Source organism: Alternaria atra (genome assembly GCF_907166805.1).
Source record: "Alternaria atra isolate CS162 genome assembly, contig: 32, whole genome shotgun sequence".
Lineage (NCBI taxonomy): Eukaryota > Fungi > Ascomycota > Dothideomycetes > Pleosporales > Pleosporaceae > Alternaria > Alternaria atra.
In genome coordinates, this window is record NW_025091331.1 from 1,899,958 (window position 1) to 1,922,245 (window position 22,288).

Here is a 22,288-nt window from a genome sequence, read left to right on the forward strand (position 1 = left end):
GTAGGGTATACGAGAATCCGAGGTGGAAGTTCGTAGACAGGGATTCAGGTAGCGCGATCGGGGCGTTCGGAGACCGACTGTGGACCAACATTACACGTACGACATCAACCCCTTCGTATAGCTCCTCGGATCCTAAAAGTCGGTACCTCGGGGGCAAATCGTTGTGTCAACGATTACGACGATCACGTTCCTGTATTACAATGTGGCTTCGTCCACCCGTGAGGCTCCCCGCGGACCTGTTCTTGGTATGGTCATGACCGCATGATTTCGCGTTGACCGCTCCGTACGCGATGCTTGGTCCACTATGTATGGCGTTTCCAGGCTGTCGCCACGAGTAATGACTAGCAATCGTGTAGAATCCCCACTAGTCATCGGACAAGAAGCAATATGGACTACACTGTTATGACGTGCTTGCTTGGAGTGCAGGTGAGACCCAGGCTTGGAGGCGTCACCACAAGCGTCACATCAGCATTGTCACGTACATAAACTGCTGTTCAGGCTCTACATCAGAATGATTCAAATACCATTCGAATTCCATCCCAAAAATGCCTTTCACTACTCAACTCCGCACCATCTCTCGACCTTTCATCCAACAATCACACCTCTTCAAACAAACTTCTATCAGAATGTCTTCCACCAACCAGCACGGACAGGGTGCCTCGCACGCCACTGGACAGAGCGCCGTCCCCAACAAGGTCCAGGAGGCCGCACCTAAGGGTCTTGAGGAGAGCCTCCCCGAGGGTGTAAGTCAACGCCTGTCAATCGCGCCTTGAAGCTTGCTAACCTTGCTATAGATCCACCCCACTGGCAGCAACCCAAACAGCCAGTCTACAAGCAAGACTCACGCTCTTAAGGATGGTGAGGACTCAATCGTCCCCAAGAAGGTCCAGGAGATCGTTCCCGAATCTGTCGAGCGAGGTCAGAGCTCTCTCCCTGCTTTACAATGACGCAAAGCTGACAACAAAAAAGCTCTTCCTAACTCCATCCACAACACCGGAGACCAGTAATCGCATCTCTCATCATGAAGGACGATAATTAGGCAATCCGCCACTGTAATATAATGATAAATCAACGTTAAACACAGTTGTTGAACACTCTTTGATCCTCGTGATGTCATGCATGAATCCTGGAAACCTTTATCTGCTTTGATTGACGGTGCAAGGCTACCAAAGATGGCTATATTGTGTACATGATCGTCTTTGGCAAGTGAAGCTACGCGCCGACTGGTGTGTACCTGACGCTAACGCTAAGCCGCGGTAAATATGACGTGAATAATGCCCCACCATCCCGCTGGATCTCTAGCCAGATCTTTTCCAGGTAGCCATCGCAACACCACGCCACTCCACTCCACTCACGTGTACGCAATTCATCATGTCTTCCGCAACAGCTGCCGATATTCAGGGACCATCCAATCCGAATCCAAAAGGCCTCAACACATCCGCCAGCACTCAATTCCCTCCCATCAACATCGGTACGCGCAACTCGGTACTCGCCCAGATTCAAGCCCGCGCAGTCGAGAGAAGTTTGAAGGATGCATATCCAGACCGAATTTTCAAAATCTGCCCTGTTGTAGTGCAGGGAGATAGGGACAAGATCACACCTCTGCAGCAACTGAGTCAAGGCGAGAACGCGAAGAGTCTATGGACAGGCGAACTGGAGAGCATGCTGGAGTCTGGTGATCTGGATATCATCGTGCACTGCTTGAAGGGTATATTAATGGTCCCCTGTACTAAGAGAGCGGGATGAGGCAGGCTAACAGTCAGTATAGACATGCCCACGCAGCTGCCGGATCACCTCGAGATGGGCGCCATCCTCGAGCGTGAAGATCCCCGCGACGCTCTCTTGATCTCTCCTCGTCTACCCAAGGAAACAACCCTAGCGACCCTCCCACAAGGTGCCACCATCGGCACGTCGTCTGTACGACGAGCCGCTACATTAAGAAAATTATACCCACATCTGAAGTTCGCCGACCTCAGAGGCAATGTCGGTACAAGGCTAGCAAAGCTAGATGCTGAAGACTCGCCATACTCGGCTATCATTCTCGCCGCTGCTGGCTTGAAGCGGATGGGGCTCGACAATAGGATCACACAATATCTGAGTAGTACGAGCGGAGGAATGTTGCATGCTGTTGGTCAAGGTGCACTGGGAATTGAGATCCGGAAGAATGATGACGCCATGAAGGAGGTTTTGAGCAGTATCCGATGCGAGCGGACAACAAGAGCATGCTCGGCCGAACGAGCGCTACTACGCACTTTAGAAGGAGGCTGCAGCGTGCCTATCGGCGTGGAGACATCATGGAGAGGTGGCAAGGGTCTCGCCATCGGTACGCAACCAGCAAAAGATTACGACAAGCATGGAAACGCGGTAGAAGAGGAAGAGCCAGACATTGACGACCAAGAACTGGTGCTGAGTGCTATGGTGGTCAGTGTAGATGGTAAAGAATTTGTTGAGTACCAGGCAGCACGAAAAGTTCGCACAGCAGAAGAGGCAGAAGAGATGGGACAAGAGGTTGCCAAGGTCTTGATTGAGAAGGGTGCGGACAAGATTTTGGAGAAGATCAACGTGGAGAAGCAGTGGGCAGCCAAGAAGCAACTGGAGGAGCTCAAGGCCAAGGCGGCCAGCTCATAGGTCAGCCATCACAACGAGGGATGGCTTACGAGTCGGTGAAGTGCATGGTTTCCAGGTTCGATAACAAGATGCTTTGCGCTGTCTTGCTTACTTCACCGATCAGTTCTTGTCACCTCTCGTTCATGTACATGTAATCGCCTTGCTGGTTTGAATAGAATCACAACCGATGGACTGCCCAGTGTCAACACTTCATGCAGTGTTGGAACAGGTCCTTGGCGATGCAGGGATTCATAAGAATTACAGTCACGTCAAGTCGTTTGATAAAATCGTGAATACAAATCACCCATCTATATAATAGATTTTGGAGAATCCAAGTATTTTCTTCTTCATACCACCCCCTCAGACCAATAAACAAATTTCTACAAGCACCACAAGGACGCGCCATCAGAATCATCAACAGACTCAGGAGCAGCACACACAAACCCGCACGCTCGAACCTCAAACTCCAGGATCCATATACTCACTCACCAAGTCCAACCCTACTACAAAGATGTGTGAAGAGGCCTGGACGCAGTACCGGGACTGCAACCACGAACATATTCCCATGAGACGAATCTCACGCTGTCACCGTGTTGACAACAATGTCCCCCATACACAGTGTCCGCGATACCGCATAGTGAGGAAGACGACCAAATATCCAGATATGTGCAACACCTGTAGGGACGAAGGCGTTGTGCCTGATGAAGGGTTCAAAGGGGGAAGGTGGGATAGGCGCTAGCTTGCAGGGAAAGAAAGAAAGATGAACCAGAGGATTTGAAGGATTATCTAATGAGATATGTACCCAACAATGAACATTATTGAGCAGAATGGAACCTTGGTGTCCCCTGCTACCATCATCTTCGTTGCGTGCAATGTGGTTGTGTAGATGTGGTTATACTGATGAGTAGGGATGTTACAAGCCATTCTCTGAAGCCAGACACAAAGTAAGTATCGTTAGCGATATATATATGTACAATACTGGACTTGAAGTTCAGAAAATTGTGTTGTGATATAAAATGCCCTTGAGCTTTTCCTATCTCTGCCAAGCCGCCAATCCACGTGATACCGCGTTTGGTCATCACCACCTGTTTGCAAACCTTCCAAGGCTAGTATCAATGCTACGCATACTCTTTCACATATAACCGACGGCAAAAGCCATGCAGAACTATCAAGGAGTACTGCAGTGCCTGTGTGGAACTTTCAAGAGTTGGATTGTATCGATCTGATGGAGGATTGAGTCCTACGTGTTCCTGTTCTTCGTATTTCATCTCCCAAAAGGCGTGGGCGTAATTGTGTAAATGTCCAGTAAAAGAAAACGGATTTAGGCACGAAATTGGAGTTATGAACACGCCCAGTCGGTAGGAAAGGATCCATTTCTAAAGCCGTTCGCTATGCTACTGGTGTGTCGACAAAAAGGATCGTGGGTATCATTGAATGAAAATAGCTACACATGCAAAACCTACATGCTCAACCTCTATTGTTGTGGTTTATACACCATCCCTCCAGTTCTTGTGTAAGCATCTGTACTCGCCGGACCGGCCCACCGTCTACTAACTTCCTCTCTGTGTTTTACCTCCCTCTCATTCTGCACAGTGACGCAGCAACAGCAGCAACATCCTTTAAGCAAATCACTTCCAAAGCTGCCGTCGAGCTTATACGCGCGTCGAATACGTGTCCGTTGTAGCATGGGGAACAACCACCATAGTCCGCATGATAATCCCATGACCATGCAGTGTCCATTTGTAGAGCTATGACCGAGCATATCTGTGGGGTCTTTCTTCGCGGATTTCTGGGACAGGCGGTACGACGTACGGCCGTAGAGGATGCAGGGGCAGAAGAGGCCCGTCAAGCAAGTCGAGGGGTCAGGACTGCATGCGCAGAGACTGTTCGACCATTCCTTCGATTTCTCGAGCTCCATGTTCGGGTGCGATATCTGGCCCGGCTGGTGTGCAGCAAAATCTAGGCCGTTTGGGCCATGTGCGGCATCTGGAGAGAAGACCGCATGGAAGTTATTGTTTTGACCTGATGTAAATCCGTGCGGTGAATAGGGCTCGTTCGGGTATGGAGATGTTCGGTTCGTGGGAGATGTTGGATCGACTCGTGGCTGATCTTTGTGCATTGAGTTGGCAGAAATGGGAGTCATCGGCGTCTTGTGCGGTAGGGGCGAGGTCTGCTGTGTGCCGGACGGTGGTGTAGGAGGAATGGGAGGCATGGCATACGTCCGGATGTTTGTATTGATAGGTGACAGGTTGCTCATCTGCCGCGCGTGCCTGCTCTGCTGTGTATCAACCTGCGGTATTTGCTGAGTAGGTTGTGGTTGTGGTATCGACGAAACGGGCGAGAAGTGTTGCACTTGTGAAGCATGCTGAGGTGAGACGGGGGAGACGGGGGAGACGGGGGAGACGGGAGGCTTAACATCCTGCGCGTAAGATGGTGGCATGTAAGCCGTTTGGGACTGGGGCGGAACGACCGGAAGCTGCGCATCGAGCACTGATTGGGGGCGCGGATCGATTGGCGTGTATCCCACTGGCGATGTCGGCAGTGATATTGGCATTGACTGTGGCATAGGAGGATCGTTCGGTGAAGATGTATATACGAAAGCACGCATCTCTGCAGGTGTCTGCGCATAGGAGAAGTGCCTTGACGCATCTGTGCTAACTTGAGGTTGTTGAGGTTGATGCTGTGGAGCTCGCTGTTGCGACTGTGGTGGGTAGGCTGGAGCATCTTCTTCCAGAGGTTGCTGCCATGAGAACCTGTTGTGCGGTTGGGAAGTCATTTGAGGCTGAAGTTGCTGGTTTCGTTGATGCTGTCGGGAGTCCATAGTGCGCGATTGTTCTCAAAGTCGGTCGGCTTCCAGCCAGACGCCTGAAGACGAGATATATGCTATGTTGTATGTGAAGCGGCTGTTGACTTTGAGTGCAGAGTCAGCGGGAAGATTCGGTGGCACAGTTGTTTATGAGCTGTTCGAAGGTAAGCTGGGATGTAGGAGGAGACCAAGCCGGGGGCAAGGAGGTCTGATATCAGGTCAAAGGCCTGCACGTCAAGTCAGTACATGCACAAGTACGAGGTCCAAAGAAAGCCAGCCCTGCATCAGAGCCGCCTTTCGCTCCGGTTGGCTCTTGGCCGTGCCTCATGTCGTAGGCGAGCAGCATAGTGAATTCAGATTCGTAGAGCTCCCGCCGTAAGATGGCTCTCTTTTTAGACGTGCAGTGAGGCGCGGACTTGGCCAATCGAGGCTGGAGTTGAGGTGTGACAGCGTTGCGGAGCGAGTTTGGTGGGCGCTTACAGGTGGCTCGGCCCACGTGCTCGGTCCAATCATGATGCCGCCTCCTGCACTACGCGTTTCCGTGACCGTTGTTGGGCCGCATTGACGGACACTTTCTTGCATCCAGACAAAGAAAGAGTGCTCATAACTGGAAAGCATACAGCTTGCACAGGAACAAGCACAGCCTCAGTGGCGCAGACATGGCGGGTCGAACCGTTTACTTGTTTCAAGCCAACCAGTCTTGCACTACAGTAACAGCATCATGGTAACCCGGTACATACTACTGGCGAATGCTGTGGCGGGGTTCCAAGCATTCCCAGCGCTACTAGTAGAAACACACAGTACGATCAGGTATGGAATGATTAACTGATCTGATTCGAGACTATACAAGGGTGACGGTGTGTGCGGTCGCCGTGGAGGTATTATGACAATCGAGGTGAATCGCGTCGACACGAGGGTATAATCTATGCGTCCTTGTCCTGTTGAGCCTTTCCACGCTCCTCTTTGTTCTCCGCACCAGGACGCTCAGTAGAGACGGTTCCTTGTAGCTTAGCGGTCTCAGCAACGCCCTCGCCCTTCTTGCTCTTCTCTGGTTGCTTGGAGATCTGCGAGGTATGTTCGGTGTTGTCGTTGGACAATCCCTTTTGCTTGCCAGACGTCTCATTCTGGCTCTTTGTCTCCTCCTTGCGGGGATCGGGCTGTAATAGTTAGCATGTCGTCTGCATTCAATTTGTAGTTACACTGACCTTGTCAGATACGTCAGGAGACTGGGTGTCCTTCTCCTCGCTGTTCTCCTTGGTAGGCTTGGATGGGTTCTGCTGGTCGCTCTTCGGCTCCTCCTTAGATTCGTCCTTGGACTCGTCCTTGGACTCTTCCTTGGACTCCTCCTTAGAGTCCTCCTCGGGTTCATCCTCCTTGTTCTCCTCGCCTACGGTGGAGTCGGTACCAGTTTTTTTAGCGGCGCCCTCGCCGTGTGGGTCACCGAGGGGGTGGTGTTCAGCGCCGTGGTCTGTATCTTGTGTTACAACAACGTAGAGACCAAGAGTGGTGCCAACTACAGCGGCGGCCATCCTGGAGGTTCAGTTAGTATAAAATATGTAATCCGGTATTGATACAATATGGAGACAATTTGGCTGCTTTACAAAAATGGAATAGTACTCCCACACATCCCATCCACAAGCTGTACACTATTCCAACCAAAATATATTCCGCTTGTCCACTCTCGCGCACGCTCTAATCAACGAAAAGTAATCTCACATACCATGGGACATCACTGCTCTTGGTCTCGCCCTCGGGACCGTGGCCGCTGGCGTATGTTCTGCGTTGGACCGCTCGTTGCCATGGCTGGAGCTCGGCAGTGCGGATATACCTCGCTGGGCGAGCAGCGCGAGCTAATGAGGAGGCGCGTAGTGCGGAAGACCTGATGAAAGACATGGTGAAGCTGTGGATGGGTCAATTGAAGCTCGTGACGGGCAATTGATGGCAGACTCGAAGTTGTGATGCGCGCAAGAGGAAGATCACGTCAGGCCAGAATTAATCGGTACGTCACAATGTGGCCCCTGCTCCCGAGGTCTAGCTCCGCGTTATTGCATCACGTGTGGCCCTCGACATGTTCCACCCGACACTTTCATGCGGTATAGACTGGATGCACGAAGTCTTTCTATGTGTACCTAGGTAGCAATAGTTGGGCTGGTTGTTTTGAGCGGCGTCTCTAGTCTGCTGGGAGGCAGCAATTGTCTGGGCTTGCTGTGTAAGGCACCTCGTAGCTGTCGAGGCATTCTATGCAGAGCACGCGTATACACGCTCTACTAAAAGCTGCGAGTGGCAAACACGAAAAGGGAAAACAGGACTATACTTTCATGGTGTTAGGAAGCTCAAGGTACCCTGTGAATGCGCAAAGGCCGTGCGCAGGGTTGGGAGCTCTGGAAAGCAACGCGTAGGCAACAATTGTCCAAAACCTTGCATCGCGCTCGTCCCCGTCCAACTCGGCCAGTGGTGCCTCCTCTCGTACAATAAAATCGAAGCTCTCTCACCAGCTTTTCTCCCTGCCTCTCCCTACCTCTACCGCTCCATCGCGACTTTGGAGCTGCACTACGACATCAACCCCGCCATAGTTGCCCCACCACACTGCGCGCGCCCCAGACTGCGGGCTCACGACTGTGATACCAGACCTGTGAAGTGCTGCAAGCCTTCTAAACACCAGCCATGGCGCCCTCCTCGGTCCCGCCCAACCCGACCGCCCATAACGTAGCCCAGCTGCTTCCCCGGTTCGCCGACGATGACCCCGATTTCCGCTTCATGGCCTTGAGCGACCTACACGACATCCTCCAAGTAGCTCACCCAGGCCTACTCCTCCACGACGATGTTGTTTCGGCAAAGACAGTGGAGGGACTGCTCACAACACTGGTTGACACCAATGGTGAGGTCCAGAACCAAGCCCTCAAGTGTCTGGGGTCCTTTGTCAACAAGATCAACGACAAGACGCTTCCTGTCATGATTGACAAGCTCTCAACTCTTCCCACAGGCAACACGGTCGACCAGTCCATACCCGCCATGGCCCTCCGAGAAGTCGTCATCTCCCTCCCCCGACCTACCACCGGTGCTGCGCGGAGCAAGTCGGTACTAGATGCATACAGCGCCATCAGCAGGGTCCTGATTCCGCGCCTCATCGGATACAATGTCATACCACCAGCCCAGCAGGGCTTGACTCAGCCGCCCAAGGGTATGCTGCAGGAGGATCTCGAAAAAGGTTCAGACAGCAACGCTCTCGATGTTCTCATTGAGGTCGGTCGGTGCTTTGGTTCTATGCTGCAGGAAGTGGAGATCCAAGCACTGCAGCAGATTACCTTCGCAATCCTCGAGAACGACCGGTCAAGTTCCATGATGAAGAAGAAGTCCGTCACAGCCATGTCTGTATTGGCTGGCTACTTCTCAGACCAGCTACTGAGCAGTTTCCTTTCAAAGGTCATCGAACTCCTACGCGATCCCCATCTTACTCGCAGCAAACGGAAGCTGTACATCACAATTCTAGGATCCATGGCCCGTTCTATCCCGCGCAAGTTCGGTCCCTATCTCAAGACACTGGCGCCTTTTGTTCTAAGCGCTTTGAGCACACAGGAGCAAGACGAAGAGATGGACGTCTCGGACGATGAAGGTGAACGCGACCCTGAAATCGACGAGGTGCTAGAAGCCGCCCTCATTGCTCTAGACGGCTTCCTTGCCTCTTGTTCGCAGGACATGCGCATGTACACCGACGAAGCCATCGAAGCCGCAACGCGCTACCTCAAGTACGATCCAAACCTCGCGCAAGACGACGATGAGGACGATGACGATATGCCGAGCGACGAAGAAGACGCTCTGGAGGGTGAGGACTTTGAAGAAGAGACGGGCTACGATGACGACGAGGACGCGAGCTGGAAGGTCCGTAGGTGTGCGGCCAAGGTGCTATACACTCTAATCTCTACGCGGAGCAATGGCGATCTCCTCGAAGATGGAACTCTTTACGACCGGGTTGCGCCAGCGCTCATAACACGTTTCAAGGAGCGGGAGGATAACGTCCGCCTGGAGGTCCTGGCCACGCTGTCCAACCTGATCAAGAAGTCTGGTGACGGCCCCTCACCTGTCAAGTTCGCCGATGAGATTCCTCAGAGCGGGATGATGCCACCACCGCCAAGCAAGAAGCGTCGTCGTGGCGGTAGCGATGCGAGCATGTTTGATCTACAGGCTAGTTCATCTTTGTCAATGGGCTATGCTTCACCAGTACCAGCTGGCACGCCTCCAGTGGGTCCCCGGGCCAGCCTAGCTAAACTCAGCCCGGATATTGTCAAAGGCATTGCGCTGCTTCTGAAGCAGTCATCCTGCCCGCCTACTACCAAGCAGGCATGCATCTCTCTAATCAAGGACATCGTTATCACCCAGCGCGGTGGTCTGGATGGTTACCTGAATCAACTCATCAATCCTGTAGTAGAAGCTGCCAAGGTTGCTGGTGGCACGACAAGCAGTGCTTCCGCCACTGCCAACAGCTTGCGCACTCAAGCATTGCAGCTGATAGGAGCCATCGCCGACACTCACCCTTCCAAGTCCATCCAGCCGTATGTGGCGTCTATCATCGACGCGCTTCTTCGTGGGGTCAAGGACAAGTACAGCAAGTTGTCTATCGAAGCTCTCGCAGCAACAGAACAGGTCATTAAAGCGCTTACACCTCCCCGAGCAGCTGCTTCAGGATCGGAGAATCAGCAGCATCTGGAGCAACTATTCGATGCGCTATTCAATCGGATATCAGCAAACGATGCCGACGTAGAAGTCCGACGGAGTGCAATCCACGTTCTTGGATTGTTGCTTGGTAGGAGCTCTGGCGAACAAGGCCTCCTTTCATCGCAAAAGCGAACGTCTGGACTTGAACTTCTGGCCGATCGTCTAAAGAATGAACTGACACGGCTCGCTTCCGTACGTGCTGTTGATTCGGTTGCCGCCCATACCAAGGCGCAGAACGAGTTGTCAGCCAAGTGGGTACAAAACGTCGCACTAGAACTTGCCGCGCAATTGCGGAAGGCCAGTCGTGCATTGCGCGGTGCTAGCCTGAGCGCCCTTCGTACTCTTGCACTGAACTCGCTTTCGCGGAGCCAGCTTGATAACCAGACTAAAGCACAGGTTGTGGAGATGCTGCTACCGCTACTAAACGCCAGCGACCTGCACCTCCTAGGTCCAGCTCTCATAATTCTCGCTACATTTGTCAAGGATGATGCCAAAGCTATCATGACACCCAACCTCAATGGTGCTCTTTGCCAAGTTGCTCAAGGCTCAATAAGCGGTACACCGTTAGACGCACTACTCAAGTTAGTGCGCACTATTGGCGAGCAACGCGCTGGACAAGCCTTGATGCAAGCATTGCTGCAACAAGTCGGTGTATCTGGGCATCCAGAGGTTGTGGGTAAGGTCATCGGTAACCTACTTGTATATGGTGGCGATAGTGTTGGCGTGAAGCTTGAGCAGTTCGTCACCGAGCTTGAGACTGCCCAGGACGACAAGCGCAAGTGTCTTGCCCTTGTTGTGCTTGGAGAGTCTGCATTGCGCCTAGGTTCGCAATCTACTGTTGATCCGAAGTTGTTCATCAAGTATTTCTCTGCTAAGTCTGAGAACGTGCCACTCGCGGCCGCTGTCGCGCTTGGCCGAGCAGGTGCTGGAAGCGTTAGCAAGTATCTTCCCGTCATTCTGTCGACTATGGGACAGCCCTCTTCACCGCAGTATCTCTTCCTACACTCTATCAAGGAAATTCTCCAGCACGATGATACAGAGTCGGAGATCATCCCGTACGCGTCAACACTTTGGGAGAATCTCGTCGTCGCCTCTCAACTCGAGGACAACAAGGCAATCGGCGCAGAGTGTATCGGCAGACTTACCATCATCGATCCCAAGACATATCTTCCTCAACTTCAGGTAAGGATCCCTCTCTATCTGCATCTTCAACAGCTAACCAGTAACTTAGGCGTTCTTGAACGACCGCAAGGGAAGCTTACGCGCTATGGTCATCTCTGCTCTACGGTACACGTTCACCGACACCGACGAAGCCTACGACGAGTATCTCAAACCCATCGTCGTACCTATGCTGGTACAAATGCTTAACGAGCCGGATCTTGAGAACCGTCGCCTAGCTCTCATGACGTTCAACTCTGCCATGCACAACAAGCCCGACATCATCTTACCCGCGCTGGACCAGCTACTTCCACTGGCTATGAAGGAGACCGTCATCAAGCCCGAGCTTATCCGCGAGGTGCAAATGGGTCCGTTCAAGCTCAAGGTCGACGACGGCCTAGAGATCCGCAAGAGCGCATACGAGACCCTCTACGCTCTTCTCGAGAAGGCCTTTGCGCGACTATCGCCCATCGAGGTCTCAGACTTCTTCGACCGCATTGTCGCTGGTATCACTGACGAGCACGACATCCGAATCCTATGCAACCTTATGCTCACAAAGCTCATGGTCATTGCACCAGACCAGGTACGCTCGCGCCTGGATTCGCTTGCTGAGAACTTCCGCATAGTACTTGCTGTCAAGCCTAAGGAAAATGCCGTCAAACAGGAGATCGAGAAGATCCATGAAGGCGCCAAGGGTGTGCTCAAAGTGTCCATTCAGCTTAATAAGCAACTGGGCACCGAGACTGGTGTAGGCCAGGACGACTCACAGTTACGCGTCTGGGCACAGTACTGGGATCAGATCCAGAAAGAACACGAGAAGGGTCTCAAGGCCGTTGCAGAGGAGCTCAAGGAGCGTGATCGCTAATGGCGAACGCCCCAAACGACAAGTGTACCTTGACCAACACCCAAGTGATCCTTCCCACCCTTAAAATTACCTGTATCAGGATAAAGTACCGAGAAAGAGACATGGATTTTCCGTTAACGAATTTGCGTCTGGAATGGCAGTGTATGCTCCTATCTACGAGTTTGCGCCAGTAAAGAGACACCATGAACCCAATAAGACATGAAGGATGTTTGGATGCATGGGTTGAGAAGAGGAAAAAAGTGGGGGGTAGTAGAGGTATCTCGTAAGTGTATCGAGGTAATGAATTCAAAAACATGATGCCATCGTAGTGATTCCGAGTAAGCTCCGTTGAGCGCAGTGATGTCGCCATACATCGACTAATCAGCCACCAGGGGTGGCAAGAATTCATATCGCATTTGGCTTAGAGTAAAACCTACCCTAAAGGTATGACCGTATCTTCTTCTAGTAAGCTAAAAAGACAGAAGACTATATATGTAGTTTTCTCTACATGAAGTATATTGTATAACTTGTTAAGAAGAGGCCTTTTTGTAGGTATTAGGCGACACGGATTCTCTCCCCCTAGTGTAGCTTGCTGGAACGACTATACCCGACTATCTTCCGACTCTCGTTCCCCACATCACCCCGCTCAAACAGCTCTCAACACTCCAGCATCCCACTCACAACATCACTTCCCACTCTTAGTCATGCCGTTCAAATACGTCAAATGCAAACAGAGAAAGATGTCCCCCAACAAACAGGTAGTCTGTATACCCCCATCCCCCATGAATATAAGAGCGGCGTCATATCAAAGCTACATGCCTCAAAGCCTGGCCTCTTTCGCCATAGTTGAGTAGTCTTGGTAATGCTTGCGGAGCGTGTTGCTGATAGCAAAATAATAATTTTTCACTGGCTACCATGGCTGGAGCTCAATATCCCAGCTGGTAGCTGCAACATCTCGCCCTTATCTACTAGCACTACCACATCTACTCTTTCGCTAGCTTGCCCGCTTTGTGCATAACAATCAGACTCGTACTACTTCTGGAACAACATGTATTGGTATGTTTAGCTTAGCAATCAGGATTTGGCCAAATTCGAATACACCCATTCCTCAAATCCAGCCAGCAGCTCGACAGCCTTGTCATCCCCGGTTGGTACAAGCTGAGAGAGATACACACCAGCGACGCCGTTGTTGAAGTCGATCCACTATAGTTCGATGGTAAGCCAGGGTTTCATTTTCATAGTATGAAATACCTACCCAATAGCAATTTGGTAGACCCGACCAAGTGATTGAGTTCACTCCGCGTCGTTTCGGTACTGCAGCAGTGTTTATCAGACCTCCAATCCCAAAGCTAACAGGAATGTCGTCTGGGATAGTATTCCAGATAGCATTGCGGGACGACAACGAGTACTCTTCTGGGTTGTCAAGGCCTTTAGAAGTCTCAAGATGGGACTGGAACATCTCCTTGGCAGTCTCGGGCTGAAGCAACTGCCCGGACAATATGCCCTGGTAGATCTTGAGCAAGTCGTCCACAGTTGCGAACAGACCGCCCCCACCGAAGTCCGCCTCAACTCTTTCTGGCCAGTAGGGATGCTCCTGCTCCTGTATACTCTCACCCACTCGTTCCCAGTCTTTAGCCTTTCGAGCTCGCAGTTCTTCTCGCTGTTCGGGGTGGAAGGTAGCGTCCTTGGCAGCTACAACGTCAAAAATATGCCGTTGCATGTACTCGCCAAGCTTCATCGAAGTGATTCGCTCTACCTATATTGGTTCACGATACAAATTAGTTGAGTTTCACGCCATGCGACACAATCTTTCTAAACTTACCATAACTCCAGCCCAGTCGATTCCAGGCGAGTACAACCATCGTTCACCGGGTTCCGACACGAGAAATTGTTGAGGGAACTTTTCAGGCTTTAACAATCAGTGGTGAATCAAATGTGTTGGCGGCTGGAACAAGGCAACTCACAACAGATCTGGGAGGGTTAGGGGGTTGTTTCCCCTGCAGCTCTTGGTAGCGGCTCAGGAGCGGATCCATGAATACATACCCCATGCCGCTGGAGTGTGTCAACAGATGCCTAATTACCACCATTGCATGTCAGTGAAATATCCTTAGCCATTGGAAGCAAATATAGACAATGACTTGCCGAAGGGTGATAGTCTTCGTTGCGGGCCTGAATATGGCTTCGCTCTGTTCATCAAAACCTGCCAGGATCTTCGGATCCTTCCATTCTGGGAGCACTTCGGCGATGTCGCCGTTCAGGTCTAGTTGTCGCCTCTCGACACACTGCATTACAGCAATTGTAGTCACTAGCTTGGTACTAGATGCGAGCCAATAAAGACCATCGGACTTCGTGTAGTCGCTGGATTCCTTTCCGAAACTCTTCACATACCGGAAAGAGCCTGTTCATTATGCTGAATCAGTAAAGGAAAGGAAGAATGGGGGTTTCGTAAGTTCCTTACCATCCTTACTGATAGCGCCTAGTGTAAGCGGAGAGATAGGCTGCTTGTCTCTCTCAAATTGTTGACGAAGAGAATCGAAGTTGTCGTCGAAAGAGTTCATTGTAGCAGGATAATTCTGGTGGTAAGAGAAGAGGTTAAACGGTCCATTGTCCTTATAAATGATCTTGGGTTGCCATCCCTTGTCATAATGTCTGAGAACCTTGGATGGGCCAGGTTTCCTGCACACCGCATTGCGTAAGAGGCTGCTCGCTCGCATATCCTACCGAGACTTGAAACAGCAATATCGGACCGATTCTTAGTCTGAAATGGATTAATCGACCCGAAGACTATATAAACTTTGGAGTTCAATAAGATGAATTCTCAACACTGACACGCGCACCGTGAATCTAAAGAAGAACGTATAACCTCAAGTCTCTCTTAGGTGATTACACTTGGTCCTCGTCCCCAAGAGAGTATTGAACAGTGAATGTTATAAAGTAAGGTAGTAGGATCTGTTCTGATCGTTGATTATGGCATTCTGGTGAATGACTCATACAGCTGTGTAGATCTGTTCAACTCAAGCCCTATGGAAGCCAATCATAAGACTTCTCGGTACAGAAATGATAATGGGTGCAGGAACGAGGAAAGGCCTCTGAATCATACCTGCCTTAGTATGGTGGGAAATAGTAAGCTTCTCCACCACTAAGCTGCCAGCCACATCACCACTCTCTGTGATGACATTTATTCCATTTCGAGCTTAGTAAAATTTCGCGCGAGAGGCCGGGATATTTATAGATTTGCCGGTCCGGAAGGTACCGTTTCAACTGTTAAGCGTACTGTCGCCAAAAGTCGTGCTCCAAGTGCTGGTGTATGTTGGTTTGCACATCCAAGAGTGTACGACGAACGAACTGCAAGAGGAGTCGAAGGTGGGCGTAGAGGCGAGTAGATTGGGATTTATTGAGTAAGCAATATTCAGTGGGAAGTGATGATACTACAAACCCGCTATTTTTTTCTGGCTGTTGAGCGATTGCATCGTTTACACTAAGCAGCAAGAGGATGAAAGCGAACATGATCCTGCAACTTGCTTAACGAAAAGTCATGCCACTACGGCCAAACAGTCGAAACATTACCTTAACGTGGCTTCTTGCAGCAATACGTGTTTCAATCCACAATTGCTGGGAACTGTGACAGTCTGAAAGCCTACCTAAGCAGTTATGTGAATACATCTGGTCATTTCCGATATGCTTGCGCTCGCAATGAGCCTGGCATCTCTTTGTCACTCAGGCGTGTGACTGCACTAAGGTCACAATTGATCTGCATTACCTTGGACGTGTGAAGAATCAGTATGCGTCCCCTTCAGATCGGTTGTACGTGATAACCAACGCGAGCTTTGCGTATCGCTATCGCATCAACCAGATAGCAATTGGGAAGTATTCACGTCATCGTCTCCAAAGCGCGTCGTGTAGCCCGTATCACACATCACGTTTCTCGACATAGCTCCTACCAACGCGCACATGGGGTGCATTGATGTTGCTAGCGTGACCTCTGATCGTTGGGCAGGCAGACGTTCACGTTCGCGTGGGTCATCGCCTGGTGAGCGGAGAAGTATCGATTGAAAACGACCCACGAAGCTTATATGGAAAGCAGGCATTGATACGACGCGTCGATTGCCGTAATCGGTCGCCGGAAGAGCGCGAGGCATACGCTCGAAAGCTGTATTGTTGGGGAGAGGACGGGATGTGGACGGCGGACACTAATGCGAGAGATTCGGAGCCGAACCTTGGAATGCGTCATCCGCATCAGCCTCCTCCGAGCTCCGCTACCACCAGTTCTGGAGATGTCCATCACTACATCCCGTCTACTCCAAAACAGTGTGATTCTCATTGCAGCACGAAGGCCTCTAGTTCCGTTCAGGTAGTGCATTATGCATCCGCCGAAGTAAGCACTACGTGTGGCAGCCTACAATGCCACCAATTAAGCTGGCATGACCATACAGAAGTGTAAGACAAGAAGATGACTAAGTTCGCCCCGTCAGCTCGACAGTCGTGCGAATCGATCTGTGTAGCATAAATACCACGTAGCAATAGTGTGACAGACATGAGTACTTAAGATACGGATATCGGCCGTTCTGCTGTCTACTCAGCATATCGAACCCCACCCAAGCATATACATCCACTGGACTTTAAAGCTGTCAACATGGCTGCTAACATCCAACATCAGCCAAAGCAAGTCGCTGCCTTACTTGAAGGCCAAAACAAAGTCTACGTGTACGAAGCTACTGGCGGCGCCGTTACTGCTCAGTTCGCAGCACATAACATCTCTCTCCTCCCACCCATACCTCCAAAGTCCGTCCTCCTTGACAACGCATGTGGCGCCGGAACAGTCTCCCGTACAATTCTTTCCTCAGATGTACCCTCTGATCTCAAGATATACGCCACAGACATCGACCAAGTCTTCCTCGATGCGCTTCAATCAGATGTAGAAAAGAATTCCTGGCCAATCGAAGTCTCAAATCAGAAGTCTGAAAACCTATCATTTCCCGACGATTACTTCACGCACTCTATTACCAACATTGGCATCTTCTTCACTACCTCAACCGGTCTCGATGGTGCTAAAGAAATCTATCGGACACTTCAACCCGGCGGCATCGCGGTGGTGAATTGCTGGGAAGACGTCACTTGGCTCCCACCCTTCGCGCTTGTACATCAAGCCCTTCGTCCAGGGAAACCCTACCCAGCTTCGCCCATACCCTGGAAGGACGGAAAGCAGATCCAGAAAGTCATGTTGGAAGCAGGTTTCTTAAGGGAGAACATGAGAGTAGAGAGGAGCGAGGCGTGGGCAAAGACTACCGATATAAGGGATTGGGCAGAGAAGTCTTGGGCATATTTGGGTAACATAGGTGGTTGGACGGAGACGGATAGTGAGAGATGGGATGAAGCTGTCGATTTACTGATGAAGCATATTCTGGAGCAGGAGGGCACGAAGAGAGTTGGGGAGGAAGTGTGGATGAGGGCTAGTCAGTGGCTGGTCATTGCTAAGAAATGAGTTTTGCCTGGATACGAGTATCGTATGTTGTTCTACATCGCAATATCACGGCAAAGCATACGGTCTTTTCAGTGATATGAATTAAGGCTGGAAACTACGAAGTCAAAGGCTGTGATACATAGCTGCCAACCCTAATCAAAACCAATTTGTGGTCTTGCCCAACTTGATCACCATCATCAAACGCTACTCTCTTAGCCATTAATTCCTACACGTGGCTTCTAAGCGCAAGTAACAACATCACTCCTATCGCAGAGAACCAAGCTGAAGTCGTGACGTCGATTACTGGGCGAGTTAGGTGGATTAAAATGCGGTGGTGACGGTGTAGTAGGATCGGGTTTCTTGCATGGAGATTAGCTCATGTGTAATATGCACGTTCATACCCTGAGAACTTACGGGACCGCTGACTGCTGACTGCTCTCCGCCAGGTGAGTTGGCTGGGTGAAGATCGGGATTCCTGAATGAGCTCGGGAGAGACTGGTTAATGAGACGCATGTTGTGTTCGTAGTTGCTGGTTGTTGCTTTAGACGCGTAGGGATAGCTGTTGCTTATGCTGTAATAGATGTTGTAGCTGGGTTGTAGTAGAAAAGGCTATGGTTGTTGTGCAAGAAGTATTGGAGCGCATCGAGACACAGTACATATACTTCTCTTGCTAATTGAATGCCTTGCATTCGTGTACTCTTGAAGTATAACAGCGTTTATTATATCTAAGATGGCATACGAGCGGTTGACTAAATAGTGGACTCTTGGTCTGATGTGTGAGTCTGGGTACCAGAATAGCGATGACTCATGTTAATCGTCAATGAGAGTGCCCTCTTCCAAGACCGATCATGTTTGTAGGATTGTCCCACTGTTCAGTTTGAACATTTCCATGAAGCCACAACCTAAGCAATGCGTTAATGACATTAAAACACATAATAGGGCAACGCAATATAGTTTCTTGCTGATGCTGATAAGCCCACCACGATGAGCAGTAAACATTAAGTGTATTATATAGATATGTACACGTGCAGTCGGACCTCGTTATGAACAAAGTAAGATCAGTCTTCCAGAGACTAAAGCCTGTCTAACGAAAAGTGGTATATCGAGCACCTTCCAAAGCAACCACGAAAACCGGTGCTTATCTATCATCCAACATCGGTACAAAAGATAATTATAAGGTGTAGCGAATGTATAGAGTAAGGGGTATAACGCAGAATATATGGTGAAGTAACAGCGGACTGGCCGGGTATCAGAAAGAATGAAGAGGGTGAATATTCATGCAAAAGACCAAAGAGCCAGATCGCTAAAGGACATGAGAAACGAAAAACGAAATATAAGCAAAAGAAGAAGCAACAACAGCAACGCGAGAAGTGAGCAATTCACGCCATCATCATGAGTCTTGTACCACGCTTTTGGAGATTTCGCGGTCTGTAATTGCCCGGGCCTAGGTTACTCCTCGGGGGAGCTGCGGCACTTTGCGCATGTCGATCACAGTATCGCCGGCCAGCGACCTCGAAGTAACCATCGCGGAGGACGATGCGGCAGGTCGTGCACGTGAAACATCGTGGGTGAAACTTTTGGCGCAAGTCCGTTTCGAGGTATTGGCCTTCGATGCCGCGGTTGCAGGCGTTGCACAATGATCCGTTGAGCTTGTGATAGTGCTGTTCGCAATATGGCGAGTTCTCGAAGACGTAAAACTCCGCTGTCGGAAACGGATCGGCGCACGTTCTACAGACAAAACAGTGCTTATGGTAGCGTCCAGTGAGGCGACCAGAAGAGTCTTTCACGGACTTTCCAATGATCGGTTCAGAGCACCCGCGACAGTTGCCTTTGCTAGCAGCTTTGGGCCGGCGCACTTCTTGCTGCTGAGGTTCGGGATCAGCCATATGTCTTGGTGGGCTTACATTGACTTGCGCTGGGTCCTGCGGAGATATCGGCTCTCTTTCGAACATGTCGCGTGGCATCGGGGCGCCCATCTGTATGGCGGGATCCATTGGCGACTCTGGATACCTTGCATATCCTCCGGGCGGAAATGTGTCCTGGCGATATCCCGGTGAGAGTGCACGTGGGTATGGCTCCGCACCATCGGGCCTCATGTAGCTCCTAGGTGCTCGAACAGGCCGTGCTTCAGCATAGGACTCTGGACTTGCGCTTCTTTCAACACTTTCCTCAACAATGTTGCTAGGACGGCTAATCTTGGAGGCTTGGCGTGAGTGCGCAGCTTCCGATTCAGGTGGGCTTGACCTTGAGCTTGCTATGCTTCGGTAGCCAGAGCTAGCATATGAATCATCCGAGAAGCCAGAGTCCGAAGGCGTGTGAAGCGCATTCAAGGACGCATCACCGAGCCCAGAAGATGCTAGTGGCGGCGGACGTAAAGCGTGAGACGGCGCGAGGCCTCTTGGCATATCGCTCTCTGAACCACTTCGGCTTGAACCTCGAGAAGAGAACATGTTGTTCGAAGGAGGCATGAACTCCGGAGGTTCCAGATCGGTCATATCAGATGGTGGAAGATCTTTCTCTGACGGTCTCCTAGGCCTTGGTGGGGGTGTTCTCCTTTCCCTACTATTCTGTCGTGACGGATTCGCTCTTGCCACGTTCTCCTGAGGTGCCTGGGAAGGCTTCGTAGATTCCTTCTGCAATCGGTCCAGGAAAGCATCAATACCTTCGGCCTGCTCGGATGTGGCTGGTAGCGGTGGCAGAGCATTAGTACCGCCCATGCCCGGCTTTGGGCGTGCGGGAAGGCCTATGCTGCGGTTGGAGTATGCCGAACTTCGTGACGCGTTCGATGCTACAGATCCACGCTGTTTTGGCACGCTCTTATTGCTCCCCATACTGTCGTCTGTGCCTGTCCTCCTATGGCCAAGTGCTTGTCCCTCTTCCGCAAATGGTCTTGTTGCGCTCGCCGTGCTTGGCCTGCGATCTGCCGTTCCGTCAAATGGTCCTGGCGCAATGCTATTCATGCGCTTGGTGACGTTTTCACCACCATCGAACCGTGGGCTTAGCGGCGCAAACAGGGGGCTCGGTTGAGCATAGTCTTGTTGATAGGGCTCTAAGCGTTCTCGCGGTCCAGGTTTGGCACTTTTGGGGGTACTGTTCTTGGAGGGAAATCGTGGGAAGGCACTATCCAAGTTCGAGCTGTAATCGGGCGATGGAGGCGCCATCGATCGTGGGACAGGGCTTGTCACACTGCGATTCATCTTAAACGGAGACCTAGGCGGTGCCAGACCTGGAGGGCGGCTTCTGGGGTCTCTTTGGTTAGTCATTGGTGATGGTTCCAACGGTCGAAATGGCTTGTCTAGACGAATGAGCACGGAATCTATCAGTGAAGCTGGTTTTCTGCTCGGCTTGCTTACTTGCTGCATTTGAATCGATTCGTGGAGGGGGAGGCATGCGACCCGATTGTGTTGGCTGGTCCGATCTGTTGCTAAAAGTTGGTCCACCAAAAGTTGCTGCACGACTGAGCTTCGGCGAGACTAAAGAGGGTGGGGATTCTGGAGAGACAGTTGAGGTGGGGGACATAGGCTCGGGAACCGTCGTTGCTAAATTGATAAGCCTGTGTATATAGTAGTGTTCCGTATTGTACTCACCCGATGGGGGTGCCGCAGCGCAAACATGATCGGCTAAATGAAGGATATCTATGTCCACCGCGCAAGATGAACACTTGATAGTCGGAAGAGTGCTCATTCGTTCCATCTTGTGCGTGTATCCAGAGCTGGTTCAAGGAAGAAGTCCAAGGCCGTTCGTGCCTGGACATGCAATGGTAAGGCCGTTCACGTCCAGCGGTATTAGTTCGTAAGGCGGTATCGAAGTTGGTGACATGAAGTGGGAGCAAGTCATGCGGCAGTCTTCGAGGACGGATGATAGATGGGCGCGCCGAGAAACAAAGCTGAACAGGGTTGTTCGATCCTCAGAAACAGTGTGGGTGGGCCTTGCTGAATCAGGGGAAGCATGCGGGCATGGCCCCGAATTGGCTAGGATTCAGGGACGGCAGCGGGATAAAAGCTAGCGTCTTTGTGTCCTGCAGTTTAAGAGGCTGTTTTGCCCCACAATCGACACGCGCAATGTTGGGTATTTGATGCTAATGAATTATGATCATGAGAGCGGTTATGACCGTGTCTGAGCGCTGGCCACACACATCTTGCATCGCACAACAAGGCTGATCGGCAATTAGAGGCAAAGGCCCAATGGCGAGGGACAAATCGCACAAATCGCTTTCTTTGTGCATATCCTACACGTAACTCGCGCGTCCCTGAGATGTGGCGCGAGAGATCGAGCGAGTCGGTTCCCATGATTCGACAGGCGTGCGCACGGAGCGACGGCTTGTACCTGGGCAAATCGTGTGGTTCCCTTTGTTCCAGTGGCGGCGACTTGCTGTGAAACCATGGTCAGCGACGGAGAGTCTCGGACGCAACACCATCGTCGATACACGATTTCATGTCTGCGGACTGAAGTCAACAGAGTTCGCAAGCTCAAGGAGGTCGCAAATCGCGGCAGCAACGCTGCCAGAACTGTAAAGCCAAGTCCTGCAACCACGAGCAGGTGGCTTGAGGGCTCCGGTCGCCTGCTGTCCATGCGCTATCAAGCCACCAGGGCCGGACATTACTCTTCGGCGTGATTGGCCATATGCGGCGTCGTTCTCGTTGGTCGATCTACGTTGCATGTAGCAATTATCCATGGCTTAAGCGCCCCTTTCGCTACG

At 51.2% G+C, this 22,288-nt stretch overlaps 8 protein-coding genes across 8 annotated transcripts; 4 read left to right on the forward strand and 4 right to left on the reverse strand.

Annotated features, from left to right (window-relative positions):
* Positions 1-626: 626 nt before the first annotated feature.
* On the forward strand, positions 627-1,007 carry ALTATR162_LOCUS10394 (uncharacterized protein; the record flags this gene model as incomplete). The annotated part of the gene is made up of 3 exons (XM_043318030.1): positions 627-743; positions 795-918; positions 970-1,007. 3 exons carry the CDS (start codon positions 627-629, stop codon positions 1,005-1,007), a joined length of 279 nt encoding a protein of 92 aa, XP_043173965.1.
* Positions 1,008-1,371: 364 nt separating this feature from the next.
* Positions 1,372-2,628, forward strand: ALTATR162_LOCUS10395 (uncharacterized protein; the record flags this gene model as incomplete). The annotated part of the gene is made up of 2 exons (XM_043318031.1): positions 1,372-1,726; positions 1,769-2,628. The coding sequence occupies 2 exons, from the start codon at positions 1,372-1,374 to the stop codon at positions 2,626-2,628; spliced, it is 1,215 nt and encodes a 404-aa protein (XP_043173966.1).
* Positions 2,629-4,081: 1,453 nt separating this feature from the next.
* Positions 4,082-5,428, reverse strand: ALTATR162_LOCUS10396 (uncharacterized protein; the record flags this gene model as incomplete). The annotated part of the gene is made up of 1 exon (XM_043318032.1): positions 4,082-5,428. One exon carries the CDS (start codon positions 5,426-5,428, stop codon positions 4,082-4,084), a length of 1,347 nt encoding a protein of 448 aa, XP_043173967.1.
* A 908-nt stretch (positions 5,429-6,336) lies between these two features.
* ALTATR162_LOCUS10397 (uncharacterized protein) lies at positions 6,337-7,306 on the reverse strand (the record flags this gene model as incomplete). Its single annotated transcript, XM_043318033.1, has 3 exons — positions 6,337-6,570; positions 6,619-6,943; positions 7,134-7,306. The coding sequence occupies 3 exons, from the start codon at positions 7,304-7,306 to the stop codon at positions 6,337-6,339; spliced, it is 732 nt and encodes a 243-aa protein (XP_043173968.1).
* Positions 7,307-8,077: 771 nt separating this feature from the next.
* On the forward strand, positions 8,078-12,149 carry ALTATR162_LOCUS10398 (uncharacterized protein; the record flags this gene model as incomplete). Its single annotated transcript, XM_043318034.1, has 2 exons — positions 8,078-11,308; positions 11,358-12,149. 2 exons carry the CDS (start codon positions 8,078-8,080, stop codon positions 12,147-12,149), a joined length of 4,023 nt encoding a protein of 1,340 aa, XP_043173969.1.
* A 1,053-nt stretch (positions 12,150-13,202) lies between these two features.
* On the reverse strand, positions 13,203-14,686 carry ALTATR162_LOCUS10399 (uncharacterized protein; the record flags this gene model as incomplete). Its single annotated transcript, XM_043318035.1, has 5 exons — positions 13,203-13,331; positions 13,384-13,884; positions 13,951-14,037; positions 14,261-14,526; positions 14,596-14,686. 5 exons carry the CDS (start codon positions 14,684-14,686, stop codon positions 13,203-13,205), a joined length of 1,074 nt encoding a protein of 357 aa, XP_043173970.1.
* Positions 14,687-16,761: 2,075 nt separating this feature from the next.
* Positions 16,762-17,610, forward strand: ALTATR162_LOCUS10400 (uncharacterized protein; the record flags this gene model as incomplete). The annotated part of the gene is made up of 1 exon (XM_043318036.1): positions 16,762-17,610. The coding sequence occupies one exon, from the start codon at positions 16,762-16,764 to the stop codon at positions 17,608-17,610; it is 849 nt and encodes a 282-aa protein (XP_043173971.1).
* Positions 17,611-18,968: 1,358 nt separating this feature from the next.
* ALTATR162_LOCUS10401 (uncharacterized protein) lies at positions 18,969-21,282 on the reverse strand (the record flags this gene model as incomplete). Its single annotated transcript, XM_043318037.1, has 3 exons — positions 18,969-20,884; positions 20,943-21,128; positions 21,177-21,282. 3 exons carry the CDS (start codon positions 21,280-21,282, stop codon positions 18,969-18,971), a joined length of 2,208 nt encoding a protein of 735 aa, XP_043173972.1.
* Between the last annotated feature and the right edge of the window lie 1,006 nt (positions 21,283-22,288).